The sequence below is a fragment of the Copadichromis virginalis genome, linkage group LG20, assembly GCF_057382275.1.
Source record: "Copadichromis virginalis isolate Kocher_CV1m ecotype Utaka linkage group LG20, C_Virginalis_male_GT1.1, whole genome shotgun sequence".
Lineage (NCBI taxonomy): Eukaryota > Metazoa > Chordata > Actinopteri > Cichliformes > Cichlidae > Copadichromis > Copadichromis virginalis.
This window is the reverse complement of record NC_140637.1, coordinates 21,477,441-21,492,879: the sequence shown is the minus strand read 5'-3', so window position 1 is coordinate 21,492,879 and position 15,439 is coordinate 21,477,441. Positions and strand designations below refer to the sequence as shown.

Genomic DNA, 15,439 nt, shown 5'->3' with positions numbered 1-15,439 from the left:
ATGGTTGTTGTTGTTGTTGTTGTTGTTTTCACTTGCAAGCTGCTTAGTCGTTTTTCCGTTTTCCTTTAACTTCTCTCTAACTGAACATGCCAATTTGGTCCACACTGTGTGTTAGATTAGTAATCTTATCAAGAAAACTGAAACACCTGCACTAACAAACTCTTTCGTTTCACTTCTCATTTTATGGCACCTGAAACATGACCAACATTGCTTGTTTAAACAACTAAGACCCAAACTCTTTCATGGCTCGCATTTTTAATTTCTCTTTGATATTTGGGCATATTGGGACCCGATGAATGTAAAAACAAAGAAATAACAGATTTTTCCTTTTTTTTTCTTTTTTACCTGAATTTTGTTTTTAAGAGAAATGAGAGCCTCATATGAAGATATTCGTTTAAAATTTCAATCGAACAGTATAATGTCCTCATAAGTGGATATCAGGCCCTTGTAGAACAAAATTGACTATTTTGGTTTAAATAACCCAAAATTGATGTCCACATATGTGGATGCCAGGTCCTAGGAGGTTAAGAGAGATATGCAAACCATGCAGATGCATATATACATTTGTCTATTACCAGAGTAAATGCCCTCCTTTGCAGTTTAAACAAAATGATACTAGCTAGACATGTAACTTGTTTGATTTACGTATTTATTTTATGTATTTATTCATGTAACATTATAAAATTGTGGCTTTATTGCAGCTACAGTATTACATCAAACTACCCTCCAGAGGTCTTGTAGGAATCTAGAAACTTACATGGAAACCTTCGTGTTTTCTTTGCTGTGGGTTGCTAAATCATGCAGCAGACGTTTACTTCACGATTAATCCTGTCTAGCAAGTCTGTCACTCAAGCTCCTGCTCGGTGATGTGCTGCCGGAACTCAAATGAACAAACAACTTATTATATGAAGTTCATAAAACAGGCGACAAATACAGAAAAAAGAAATTTCTGCAATTAAAGAGATACTTTGTCAAAGTAATTATTTTGTCAAGCAGTCTGTTTTTTATTCAAAACATATTCTTATAATGCAAACAGTGCCGCAGGCTAATGCCACCTTAAAATACTTAAGAAGGGAAAACAGCTTCAGGGAATAACTAAAACTGAACAAACACTTCTTCAAAGGTCAATCACTTTTGTCTGTAGATCCAGATGAGATGTCACTTTTCTGTTTAAACTCACTTTGCATAATGTTCACCGTTGAAGTTCATAAAACTTCTGCAATAAATATAAGACATGGGAAAGTACCACAGACACGGTTTTCTTGTTCTAATGCTCTGAGATTTTGAGGTAACCACTGCACTACATGTTTTCCGTTGGATAATTTGAATAATACTGGCTTTATCTGTTTCTGTCTCATTGAGTCCCCCAGCCAACTCTTACCATTCATGTTCATTTTTCGTTTCCATTCATTAAATAACAAGCATAGCGAAAAACACAATGGGGAAAAAATACAACAACAACAAAAAAAGGCCAAAATGTTAATTATTCTTCACTTTTAAAATGCAGGAGGTAGTATGTGTGCAAAAAACACACTTGTAGACACAGCTGTAGAAGTAGCCCCAGTCATAAATAGGAGTTATTACTACAAAAAGCTATCAAACCCACTAAAGGCTAAAAAGATAAACACATGAATGCAGTTACTTTCTAATTAGTGAAGCACATTTTACATTTGCAGTAAAAGTGGAAATCCCATGAAAGCTTTGGCTTAATGTCTGTGTTTAGAAAATCTTATGCAAATTTGACGGTTTTTTGTAAACAGCAGTCACGCAGTTTGTCACCTGTGCTGTCACAACACTTTGAAACATTAAATGTGTTCATGAAAAAAGTGGGGTATTATTTGCGACAAGATTTTCATAGTGGTTAGCATATTCGTGCAGATAAGACAGGTGTTCACTAGGGCTCCAGTCACGAAAGCAATATAAAGAACCCTCTGTCAGAGGCTAAATGCTGTGCAAAGGACAGAGTGTTTACCTCTTCTTAACATGCAAAACATCTTGTGGCATACTGGACACAGCAGAGCTCGGTAATGAATAGTTCGTACAGAGTGAGGGTTTCAGGAGTTTGCAATGGAACACCGGCTCCCGTGTCTCGTGTTTCCAGCAAAACAAAAAACAAAAAAACCCCACTTCTGTCACTTTGAAACTTGAGATTAAAACTTCTCTGCTTTCCACGGTAGTGGTAGTGTTTCTCCCGTGTAGAAACACATACACCTGCACAGTTCAGGGTCTGGCAGCTAAAGGCCACTTCAGACTGCTCTCAGGCTTATGTAATGTCTTTTTCATCGAGGATATTTTCTTGATTGCACTTTATTTCGTTGTGTCTGAGGCACGAGCGTCTGCAGCCTCTGAGATAGTTTCTGTGCCAGCCATATTGCCAGCACTTTAGAAAGGACTCTGGGCCAGCAGTGCCACCTAAATTCAACACTTCTTGTCATCTCTCCCAGCTCCCCTATTAAACCCCTGAAATCCTGGGGTAAGCAGTACTGACGGACCTCCCTGAAGGCTTTTGGGATATCCTTGCTGTGGCCAAGGCCCTGGAAATAGATAAGAACAACTTCTTGATTTTTGTGCTCCTGCAGCACCCTTTTTAAGCGAGCCAGCACAGCTGTGAACATTGGCTCTATCAATGCAGAGGCCTCCTTTTGTCGGTACGAGTCTTTATCGTCACATAATTTAGCACCATCTTTTTTTCCAACAGCTTTTTCTTTTTTAAATTTTCCTAATTTTCTTCCATTCTGCTTCACATCCTCTTCCAGCTCTGCCTTGGTTTTCTCATGTTTCGTGTGTGCATTTCTGCAGTCTACCTCTTTTCTTTCACTCTGATCTGTGTTTGCCCTCTCTATTGTCCACTTCTGATAGGTTTTCTTGGCTTCAGGACTCCAAATTACAAGCACTTTTCCTTGCTCCTTGCAGACAGCATCCCACTGGCCATACAGCCAGGGAAGTGGGCCCAGATCTGCCACACCAGGCCCCGACTCATCCTGGCTTTGAGAGTTTTGGGCCCACAGAGGTGTGCGTACTGTGGCACCTAGCTCCTCCTGAAGAATTGAGCCTAATGCACACACAGCAGAGATATGGTCCGACTGACCTGATGAACACACCAGCAGCAGTGGCTTCTGGATATACAGCCAACCTAAATTTATCGGAAAAGACAAGGGGGGGGGGGAAGCATGTCCTTTATGTCTTTTAGTTGCTCCTTTAAGACCAACAGTGAAGCTAAAATAACAGAAATGAATTGAAATAAATTCAAGGCAGAGTAGTCATTCAATTTAAATTAGCCTGTGCCTTGAAACTGTAAATGGTTTCCATATGAAAACATGATTTGCAGTGAGGTAAATGAACTAACCTGCAGCTCCCCTCTTTGTAGCACGGTGGATAGAAATTCCAAACGACGCAACTACAAACACAAATATCAGAACTGCCACCGCATACAAGCCACGTCTATTGTGGGTGTCTGTAAGAAAAACAGGAAAGAATAAATAAAACAGATAATGGTGAATGTATTTACTTTGTAGGAGTTGTGTGTGTGTATGAACATTCAGATGCACCAACTTATGCTGGCAGATTCAGGTTTGTGAGCACACTTACAGTCCAGGCAGAAAATTCTTCTTCCATGACGAACAGGATCCGACTGCCACACCTGAACAACAGCACGAGAATATAGATGATAAAATGCATAAAATCCAGAAATACATACATGTATGTGTGTATGTATATTTACCTGGACGCAAGGATTTTTAGAATAAAAGTGAAGAGGCAAATTTATTATTTTTTCACTTCTGTTTCCTTCCTATAAAATAGAGAACATATGCACACATGTTCACATTTTTGTCCTTTAGCATGAATTTTTTCCTTGTTTTTTAATCTGTATTAAAAATGCATATTTTTTTTTTACCAACCATTGTAACTGAATGTGCTTTCCCTACAGCTGTGCATTCCCTCTCAGTAAGGACACAGAGTTGGCTTGAAAACGTTGCTGGAGAAAAAGAGTTGACATGTACCATTATCATCTGCCTTCCAGGTCCAATAGAGACCTCCCAAGAAGGCGTATCTGTGGGGGACAAAAAGGAAGACTGAGTGCATAAGGGAAAAGCACACAAACAACCTGAGACTTATTAGAGCTGTTAGTAGAATTCCTCCATCCCACATCCACCCACTCACCTGCTGTAAAAGGGCAAGAGATGTTGCGTATTCCTTGTACAGAAAGCTGTAAAAACGAATTAACATCTGTGAATAAACGGCAGGTAGCGGTAGTTTCCAATCAACGCATCTAGGTGCTTCTCACCTGCACACACATCTGAGGGTGTTTGTCCACTGCAGTAGTGTCATATTTCTGTTAAAAAGTCAAAATTGGTGTTTAAAAAACAAACAAACAAAAATGTTTTTTTTCCACAAATATTCATCATGGATGCTGCTATGCTTACAAGACTGTCTTTCTTCTCCAGGGTGGAGTTAAGCACAGGCGTGCAGAGGTGTTTGTGCTGCATCCAGCAGAGGGAGGCAGAGATGTTCAGCGGGCTGGGGCACAGTGTGTACAGCGTAAAACCGTCCGTGAAGAAAGTGATTTTAGAGGAGGAAAACGCATCTCTGGCATCTGTTGAGGCGATGTTAACGCAAAAAACATTAGAACAACATGCCAATAACATTCCCGGGATGCAAACGTTGGCCAACCTGTATCACCTGTATCACTGGATCACAATAAACACCACCAAACAGACATGCATGAACGCACAGATGTATGTGAACATATGCATTTTAAGGGTCAGTTTTAGACAACGAGACAGACAAAAATAATAACAAAAAAAATGAACACCTTCTTGTTCATCGTCATGAAGACACTTTTAATTTTGCATTTGCATTTGCAAGAGTCTCTTGTTCCATAACTATAAACCTACAACTTAATAACAACACTAAAAGAATGAAGAAATAGACCAGGATTGTTCAGTTTGGTTAAGACTAGAAATCTGGGGGTTTCTTACTTTCGGGCCTCTTATAGAGTCTTTTACCCTCTGGCCTGTGTTTGCCTTTTATGTTTGGTGTTATTGTACAGCACTTTATTGCTGTTTTTAAAAGTGCTTTATAACTCATTTGGGACGGCTGTGGCTCAGTAGGTGGAACAGGCTGTGGAAAGTCAGTGTATTGAACTCTGGCTCCTCCAACCTTCATGTCTAAGTAGCTCGGGGCAAGATACTGAACGGCAAGTTTCTCCCGACGCATCCATCAGAGGGTGAGTGCATGAATATTAGTTTAAAAGTGCTTAGACATAGAAAACAAAAGGCACTTGCATTAATGGGTGAATGAGGCTTGTAGTAAGTGCTTCAAGTGCTCAACCTGAGTAGAAAAAGCTTTATATAAGTACCATGAAACGTGTTAAATCCTGTTATCATATTAATACAAAAATGCGTCTTGTATCAGTTACTGCGTAGCAGGCTGGCAGTATTATCAATAATGGAGTCACAGCTGCTCTGCTGGATAACTTCTGTAACAATATTATCTCTTAAAAGGATACAGCAACATAATTCTTTTGTATTATCTTACGTAAACAAACAAACAAAGAAGTCCCCATAACAGCACATATTGAAACTTGCATTAACCTCCCAGAGTGTTATGTACACCTGTTTAACTGCTTGTTAATGCAAATATCTGATCATCCAATCACATGGCAGTAATTCAGCGTATTTATGCATGCAGACAGGGTCAAAACAACTTTCTACAACAGCTGATCTACCGGGATTTTCCCGACGCAATCATCTGGAAGGTTTACAGAGCATGGTGTAAACAAGAGAATATATCTAGGGAGTGGCAGAGCTCTGGGTGAAAATGCCTTGTTGATGCCAGCGGTCAGAGGAGAAAGGCCAGACTGCTTCAAGCCTGCGGGAATACAATAAGTAACTGAAATACCACTGTTACAACCAAAGCATGCCAAGGAGCATCTCTGAATGCAAAACACATCTAGATGTGAAGCTGATGGGCTACAGCAGCATACTATTCCTGTCAGCTAAGAACAAAAAACTGGACAACAGAATGGCAGACAAATGTTGCCTGATCTGATGAGTCTCGATTTGTGCTGTGACCTTTGGATCACAGTCAGAATTTGAGTGTAATGGTGTGAAGCCCCTTTTACTGGGACACTTTGGGCCCCTTAGTATCAGCTGAGCATCATTGAAACATCACAATCTACCTGAGTATTGTTGCTGACAACGTCCACCCTTTTATGTCCACACTGTACCCATCTTCTGATGGCTGCTTCCAACAGGAAACGCATCATGTCGCAAAGCTCAGATCATAAGTTCAATCAGTTAATTAAGTGGGTAATTACGTGTATTTGTCATACGGATAAAAATGAATCTCTTTAATATGTATTCAATCTAAATGAATGAAACACAACCACTTTAGAGAACACAACCACTGCAACTGCAACAAAAAGTTGGCAGCACTTTCTGGTAATGCAATAAAACTTCCTTGAACACAACAATGGAAGAGGATGGGAGTAACTGACACAGATGTGCTTACGGAAATCTGCAACATCGTACGCTGCAGAATCCTGCATTACAAGAGTCAGTTTGTTTTGTTTTAGTGTGATATTGTAGCTTGTGTGAGGTTTGCATTTTTTGGCATTGTGAAAGATTGTAAGACAAGGGGAATGATGAAGAGCCTTGTATTTATCAAGTATTTCACAGATAAGCACTTTAAAAGCTGTAGAGCGCTCCTTTTCCAAAGCTTCTTGTTGTTGGAGAAACTGTGGCTTCCAAAAAGCCGGCATTTACCACATATTTTGGACGTGTCCAAAACTGAACACATTACTATTATTTGCAGAATTAGTTGCTTTATTAAGGACAAATAATAACATATTTCTTTTTTGTTTTGTACAATTATGAATTTCTAAATTCTCCATCTGCAAGTTTACAAAATAACGACCTACTTTGATTCTTGATAAGTTTAATGGACAGGAAAGCAAATACAAAGAAATGGCTTAAGCCAGAAGTCCTAGCTTTAGAGGACTGGCATATCCTCGTGAGAGCCAGAAGAAAAAATGTTTGGATATTTATTTATTATTTCATTAATTCAAATTTAAATGTTACATCTTTCAATTTTTCCTCAAAATTGTTTGTTTGTTTTCTGGGTTTTTTGTTGTTGTTTGATCACAGAATGATGTGATGCATTGTTTCCAATTAGTTTTACTAAAAAAGTTTTACTTTATGAAAATTAAAAGAGTTAGATGACAGAAACACGTCTGATTACTAAAACATCATATTAACAAATAACTTGTCAGAGTCTAGCTTCTTTTTTTAAACTCCATTCTGCAGACCCAACTCTCACATAAACCTGTTTTGTGAGGTCATGGCTCCCCACTATTAACAATGACCATGGATGGTATGATAGAGGGCTGAGTGACGCAGACAGGATTTTACTCAGAAATGTGGAAGTGGAGTCACACTGAGTGCTGTGAGGATGTGAGGTGGAGGAGGGCCACACATCAGAGAGAGAGAGCTCAGAGGAGGACGTACTACCAGGTCTTAGGGAGTTTGAGAAGGGGCAAAATGACGACACCCTTATACTTATTCAAAAAGTCAATTTTGGATAAGAAGTATTGGGTAAGCTCGGGCTCTGAAGTTATGGGATTTGGTTTCTCAATTGCCATGAAACTGTGACGGGACTCATTTTTGCATGCCAGCCTTTGAGTTCTCATTTCCCTGAGGGCTTTATTCTCTTTGACTTGTTACTTTATTAAACTGCCTTATCTTGAAGAATCTGTGTCACTACTGAATCAGCTATAACTAGGAACCAGTAAATTCAGGTCCTAAGTTATCTGAATCATGCTGTGAACACAGACACGCAGAAGAATGTTTCGCTTGTGCGCGGTTTTAATGCTGTCTTCAAACAGAAGTGCGTCCCTCTGGCTTGTGTGCAGTTTTTTCTTTCTTTCCCTAAAACCTGGTTACTTACTTATAGTTTAATGTAATCGGAGGACCATCTGCTTGGTGTTGTCCTGTTTTCACATTTTGCGTTTTAAAAAAGAATTCAATTCAAAAGTTTCTTGTCTCCCTTTCTAAACATCACAACGCCTAAAAACGTTCTCAGTCACACTCACCCATGACTCCCGTCTCTTCAATGGGGCACTTTTTACGCCGCGTTGCGTCGGTGTGGGTGTAATATGCCTGCCAATGCAAACAAGACCTGGTGTAAGAAAGAATACTGACAACATAAAATACTGCTCCACTGAAGATTACACTCAGCTCACCTCTATGCACACACAGGGCAGCAGGTAAGAGATGTTGAGAACAGCTGACTGGGACGTATCAATCTGTAAAGCACACACAAACACATTACAAAACAAATCGCGCCGAGCTCACTCTCTTATGGAATATTTACGTTTGAGTCCACTTTGAGTCCTCGGCCTTGCCCCAGTGTGAGATGTTCTCTGTGATTTTAGGTTACTTTCTAGGGACTTGTGTTTTGTTTAACTCTGTTTAACTCTGGCCTGTTTGTTTCTTATATTTGGTGTTACTGTACAATTTTTTGGTCAGTCCTATTGCTGTTTTTTAAAAAGTGAGTATTGCGGGAATTCAACTGTATTTTTTTTTATGTTTCCATTTAATTTTTTTTGTTCTTTTTAAACATATTTTAAGACGTTTGCAGTGCAGTAAAAACAAGAGCAACGTGCAGGCCAATAATTTGCCCACTTGAAACCCATTTTAATATACTTTACCTCATTTGGAGTGTAACTAGTTTTAATTTATGTGAATATAGCGCATCTGTAGTTTTCATTGGATTGTTAACTTAATTAATTAAAATGTTTAGTAGTAAATATCAAGTGAAAAAAGATTTTAATCACCAGTGTATGTTGTTTTCAAACAATAATACTTATTTGAGCACATTGTACATGTATTCAGTATGTTATGTATTTAAACAGTTATAACCTGTTAAACGTAACCTACGTAACAACACCATAATAACTATACTTACGATTAACTATACTCAAAAAGTAACCCATCCTGACACATTATTGTCATGTGAAATAGCTTTATAGAGCATTATCACCACTTTGACCTTTAGATAAATATATTGACCTTGAAAGAGACGTAAAATGTCAAATGCGGTCCTTTCTATATTTTGACAATACACACCACATTTGTAAGGGTAATAGTTTCTAAATTATATTCTTTTTTGCCCATTTTCAACCAATCGGTCATTTGGTTGACCTTGTGGACGTAACCCAAATTTTGTTGGATTGTTAACATCAGAATTATTTAAAAACTTTTCGAGCCATCGTGTTCACAGACAGAATGACACACGAGTGTGCAAACACTACCAAAAACAAGGTAATAAGTAAACTTGCCCGTAATACTCACTTTCAGGGGATGCCGCTTGGTCTCGCCCGCGCATGTCCTTTTATTTTTGTAACAGTGTCTGACATAGACCTCCTCAGTGTTCATGGTAACAGTAAAAGATTCATTCTTCGTGGTGACGTTGATGGATTTTCTCTTCATATCAACAGTGATAGATTTAGATGACGAATCCACAGACAGATCGAAGTCTGGGCTTTCTGTCACACACAAAACAAGCCACAGAATATTTGAAAAACTGGATGATGTTGAGTCACTAAGTGTTTTTGATGACTATGGAAATTATGTGATTTACATGAAGCCACCAACCTAAATCTATATGTTCACTGCTCTGTTCACAACCACAATTAAAATATCAAATGACACCATGTTGTCTGGAAACAATCAGTTTATTTATCCAGTAGAGAAATGCACAGATTGTATTTCAGATTCCAGATCACCTTTACCTTCTACTCTGTAAGTGACATTGCAGCTTAGTGACTTTGTGCTGTAGAGCACAGAAACAATGTTTCCAGTGTTCGCCTTGACACAGTCATATTCAAGCACCCACTGCAAATGAAAAAACAAAACAAAAAACAGCCACAATCAGGTTATATTTATCTATAAAACTATGCTTAATATTTTAGCAGTTCAAAGGAAAAAAGCCATCTTACCATGGGACGACTGGTATTTCTCTCTGGTAATTGCGGTATGTTACAGTTGCAACAGCTGAACTTTTCACCTTTACGTGTTTTATTCTCACGCTGAGATGGAGAGAATGAGAGATGATACCACTGTACCTGTTAACATCATGAACTGCATAGTCATACTGACATTTCTCACTCTTCGGTGCAGCTGCAAAGGTAACACCAACCTGTATTTTCAGTGGCAGTATTTTCAGGGTAGGCTTAAGTGTCTTCTTAATTGGACTGAGAATTTTAAGCTTTGGGCTCTTGTTAAAATCTGGAAGAAAACAACTTTGTCAGTTGTGCCACATAACAGTTTTATAGGTGGTGACATACATCCACATGTGTGTTTGAAGTGGATATGTGAACTTTGAAGGCATGGTTGCACTCCGTACCCTCAGCTTTCAACCAGACATAAACAGAAACACATTCAGAGTAAGCCTTCCCAGTGATAGTAGAACTTATCATTTCCACAGGGCATCTTTCATCAACATGATCTGTGCAGGGACAGAAGAGCGTTAGGACGGCTATCACACGCTTTCACAATGAGAAAAGTCAAAGAAATTAAATAACTTACCTTTTGGGTTTCCAATCTAAAGTAAGGAGAACAAAGATAAAAAAAATTATGTTTAGGAAATATTTAGAAATAAGGAAGAACATTTAGACATTTATGTCATTTTAAAAAGAAAAATGGCCCACTGGATATCTGTGAGGGCACTGTTAGTGCTATAATAAGCGATATACAGGTTTGGGGGCAACATATGCTGCCATCCAGACCAATGACAGTCTCAGTCAGCTTAATTCAAACCACATTAATCAGGTATTGCACATAAAAGCGTGACTCCGATATAAAGAGTCAAAGATGTGAGCAAAAAAGTCCCCCATTTTTGATCAGTCACAGCAAGAAACTGTTGGTCTCTGGGGAGGATTCTTTGTCTTGGTTTTTTTGATTGGCGTGTGTTTTCATTGTTATAAATTTAATAAGTCATTCAAATGATTCTTAAATCATTGTGTTCTGATTTAATTTACATTTCCTCTCTGTAAACACGGTTGCGCAACTTGAACCGATGTTCAAACATACAAAATAAAAGCAAAAGATTAAAGTACACTCATTAATTTGACTGGAAATAATAATAATACACTCTCATTTAGCGTTTACAGTCATTTCACGCAAATAAATCCTGCTCGTTTCGCTTTTGTAGTGCGCTCTGTGTTTAACTTACCCGACACGTTGTGGTATCTTTTAGCATCACCGGAGACACTAAGAAGCAAAGAATTGTAAAGGCGGCGGGAAAATGTATTTTACGAATATAAAACATATTGAAGTTGAAATATTCGCGCAATAAAGGGCCAGTGCGTCGTGTCATCACGAAGCGGTCCGTTTTTTCTGCTCATCTGTTAGGTTTCCTGCTGTCTGGCGTCAGAGCGCCGTAGAGTTTCATGAAATCTGCCTGTGGGGTTATCAGCTGGAAAAAAAGGAGTCGGCTTGTTTTTTCTGTGTTCTCAAACGCCACTAACTGGCAAATGACTAAAACCCGAAGGCGTTTGTTTGAAAAAATGTCAGTGTTTTTTCATGAATAATCTCTGCCACCGCAGCTCCGCCTCTCATTAAAGTCCCAGACCGCGGGGTGAGAAAAAAAGCGTTTAGTCTTACAGATGAATGGGGACACTTGAGATGATGCTCACTCTGAAATACAATACGCACAGAGCTGCTTGTAGTAATCCCGGCGTTATATCAAAATATATATTTAAGGATAATCCACTGCTTTCAGAAATTGATATGGAGAGTCGCCTCTGTTTTATCACTTTATATTAAATTGAATAAAAACAGTTTTTATGGCAACTAACAATTTGTAGTATCAAAGAAAATCCAGTCAACCTTAGAATTTAACGTAAAAACTTTAAAATACTATTTTTTAAAAGTACAGTGGGAGACAGAGACTTCAAACAACTTCACTACTTTACATTAGGCCTTAAACGTTTCTTTTTTCTAACTCTTATAGTTGGGGTTGGATCAAGTGAGCCTAAATCATCCCTCTCCATGTTGCATAAGCACTCCCTTATTCTTTTTCTTTCCATTCCCCTATATTCATACAGCACTGCATGTCATAAGCTTTGGTCTACTCTCTCCTATGCCTCCTGCTTGTCTTTCTATGCACTCTTTGTCTCACTTCTCTTTCCTCTCACCTCCCAACAGGTCTCAGCAGTTGCCTGCTGCTCTCTGAGCCCGGTTCTATCACAGATATATTCCTATTAAAAGAGAGATCTTCCTCTCCACCATCACCAAGTGTTTTAGGAATTGCTGGGGCCTTCCTTTTAATATCACAGGACTTATATACTTTACAATACAAAGCACATTGAGACAACTATTGCTGTCAACTGCAGTAAGTAAAAATACTGGAAAAGCATCAAAGTTATGGGGGGGGGGGGGACAAGAGAGGAAAGAAGTGGACCACAGAGAATATTTATAGAGCGATGGAAGGCATGCAGAAGTGGTGTTGGTGCACAGCATCAGAGCCCATGGGGCACTTTTATATATGTATGTATATATAAGTAGAAAATGACAATGGTAAAAAATAAACAAACCAGAAGAAGGAAGCAAAACCAAAACGACCCCTCTCATATTCTTCACCCTGCATTCCAATGGCTCCTCTCTGGGCGCCGCCTCCGCTGCATTTCCTGCAGGACTGAGAGGAGGAGAGCCACCTTTGTCCCCGAAGCCACTCTCCAGCCGATAAGACCATTTCCCACACCAGAAACTTCAACTACTCTACACTCTTTTTATACTGCCGACACTTTATTCACTTTTAGTCACTTAAAGTCATTTATTCACCTATTCAGTCACTTTAATTTTAAAACTGTGTGTATACTGTATATTCTGTGTGCATTTATTATCTCACACTTATAGCCTGTTTATGCCCTGTCCTTATCTTCAACGTCATGCTGCTCTGTTGTATCTTAATTGCCCCTTGGGGATAAATAAAGTCTTTCTGATTCTGATTCTGAAAACATTAATGAGACACCAGTTTCTCTTCCATTGTAGTTCTCCGCCTGGCCGTAACAGTTACAAAAGTCTGTCCCTGCCTTTGATCATGGAGGTCCACGCCTGCAGAGTGCCTATTAAGACATAACCTACACAATAAAGGTAAAGGAACATGTAACTGAAAAGCACAAGGATAATAATGTGCAAACATTTAGAAGTGAGTACCACCTGGAATCCAAGCAAGTATCCACTCACTTATCCATTTCATCAAAATGGGGAGCGGGAACCTGGACACTATCCCAACAGTCCCAGAGGCGAGAGAGACGAGAGGCGGGCTACATCCTGCACAGGTTGCCAGTCTATTGCATGTGAGTCTAATCCGTTACTAAACTAATGAAAAGCTTATGTGGCAGCAGTAAGCAAACGGTGTGTCAAAATCTGATAAATCAATTCAAAGAACACCAGCTATGACAGACGCCCAAAGACCTGTGGCAACTCTGAAGGAAGCCTCTGAGGGTCAGACTGGAGAAGCGGTGAATACAGCAGTTGACCTGGACCAACACTAATGACAGCTTTGTGGGAGAAGAACGAGACAGACTATTCACATTGAAGTTTGGTCACATCTTTAGTGTAAACACTTCAAACCAAAATAAATATAGTTTCTGCATTATGATACATGGATGTGTACGTGAGCAAAGTATACAGCCAAAACAAAAAAGGATTAAAAGAACAACATTTATGGAGCGGCAGAGTCATATGGACTTATTCCTTCAGGTTATGGTAAGAAAGTACCTTGATGTACAGATCTGATAGAGACATGCCCACATAAACTTACAATAGTTTGTTTACAAAGACGCATCAGCTAAATCTTGATTTGGATGAGGTGCAATATTTGTTTACAAACGGGTCACTTTGGCATCAAGAGCTAGATGCTAAACTACACATTCAAGGGTTTTCTTTGGTATTTCAGGTTGGCAGTTTGCTAAACAGTGAGGTAAATAATTATTTATTCCCCTGCTGAATTATCAAGTTTGATCACATCATATCAAGTTTGGTTCATTTTAATAAATAGAAACAGAATATCAATCAAAAATCCAGAAAAAAAACCCCAACATTAAATATATGTTATAAATTGATTTGCAAGTCAGCCAATGTTCAATTCAATTCAATTCAATTCAATTTTATTTATATAGCGCCAAATCACAACAAAAGTCGCCTCAAGGCGCTTCAATGGTGATCTTGGTGGCTGTCTTCCCAACTGCCTTTAGGTGATTAACACAAGATCTTGCATATAGCTCCAGACCAAATGATTCCACCACCTTCTCACCAAGCTTCTTGCTGATGGTCTTACGGCCCAGTTTAACCTTGTGCAGCTCTACAATCTTGTCCTTGACGTCCATTGACGGCTCTTTGGCCTGGAGAGATTGGAATGGGAGAAATTGATTCTTTGGATGGGTGCGATTTATACACACGAGTAAAGATCAGGAGTATCTTAGATTGACTGATTGATTGATATCACTGTGCTACGTTGGAGCACAGCCGATGCACGTGCACCAGAACTGTGGCTGAGTTGTAGGGCGTCAAATACTAATTTCACTCACTGACATGCAAATCTATCTACCGTAAAACTTTCGTGTAATGGTATATTTTTTCGAAATTTTTTGTATCCCATCTCACTCCACTAAAACAAAATCCACATTAAATTTTGACTGTTAATTTCTTGGGAAATGAGCAACCTTACAAATTCAGTAATGGATCAAATTACACCCTCCACTGTATATCGGAAGAACCTCTTTATGCCTCTGAGGGTGGCAATAAGAGTGTTTCAGTCCACCAATTTAGTAAAATGCTGCTAATGCCACGAGGAGCCGGATTCTTAATGAAAATTCCCTTAACTATCGGGCAGATGTGGCACAAGCATTCATTACTGGGTTCAAAGAATAATGTGTTTTGCTACCTTTTCATCTGGGGCCACAATATGGGCAATGCTTTTAAATTTCACAACAGCATTGGTTGTACTTTGTGTTTCTAAAGTATGATGGTGAAAAGGTAAGCATAATTATTTGCTCAGCTTAGACGTGCAGCATTACTGTTTAGCTGTCACTCTCTATGGTTTCACAAGCAGCCTCACAAGCTGTGGTCTACTTACAAAAAACCCCACAAACCTTAAAATAACTATCTTTAGTAGGTATGGATGCAAATGATCCTTCCTCACTGCTGTAGATTATCTCTTATCATGTTGACTGTTCAGATAAATACACCCAAAGATCAAATGCTCTAGATTAATCAGCGGTTGTGGTTTGTTGGTTAATTCGTCTTTTAAAATCTAAATTTATAATCATACTAAAACTATAGATGTGCTTAAAAAGACAAAATGCTGTAATTACAGTTAGAGCGGAAATCTAAGGGGGGTTAGAGTTCATAGAGAGAGAAAAAAAGGTTTC

The 15,439-nt window shown here is 38.9% G+C and overlaps 1 protein-coding gene across 1 annotated transcript; it reads right to left on the bottom strand.

Moving 5' to 3' along the window:
- Nucleotides 1–661: 661 nt before the first annotated feature.
- LOC146684751 (uncharacterized) lies at nucleotides 662–11,544 on the bottom strand. The gene is made up of 17 exons (XM_085443316.1): nucleotides 11,236–11,544; nucleotides 10,590–10,605; nucleotides 10,408–10,509; nucleotides 10,201–10,289; nucleotides 10,001–10,090; nucleotides 9,794–9,896; nucleotides 9,354–9,547; nucleotides 8,243–8,305; nucleotides 8,093–8,159; nucleotides 4,425–4,594; nucleotides 4,286–4,333; nucleotides 4,162–4,207; nucleotides 3,900–4,051; nucleotides 3,722–3,790; nucleotides 3,589–3,640; nucleotides 3,347–3,454; nucleotides 662–3,133 (listed from the first exon to the last, which is right to left on the bottom strand). The coding sequence occupies exons 1-17, from the start codon at nucleotides 11,377–11,379 to the stop codon at nucleotides 2,280–2,282; spliced, it is 2,367 nt and encodes a 788-aa protein (XP_085299442.1). The 5' UTR covers nucleotides 11,380–11,544; the 3' UTR covers nucleotides 662–2,279.
- Between the last annotated feature and the right edge of the window lie 3,895 nt (nucleotides 11,545–15,439).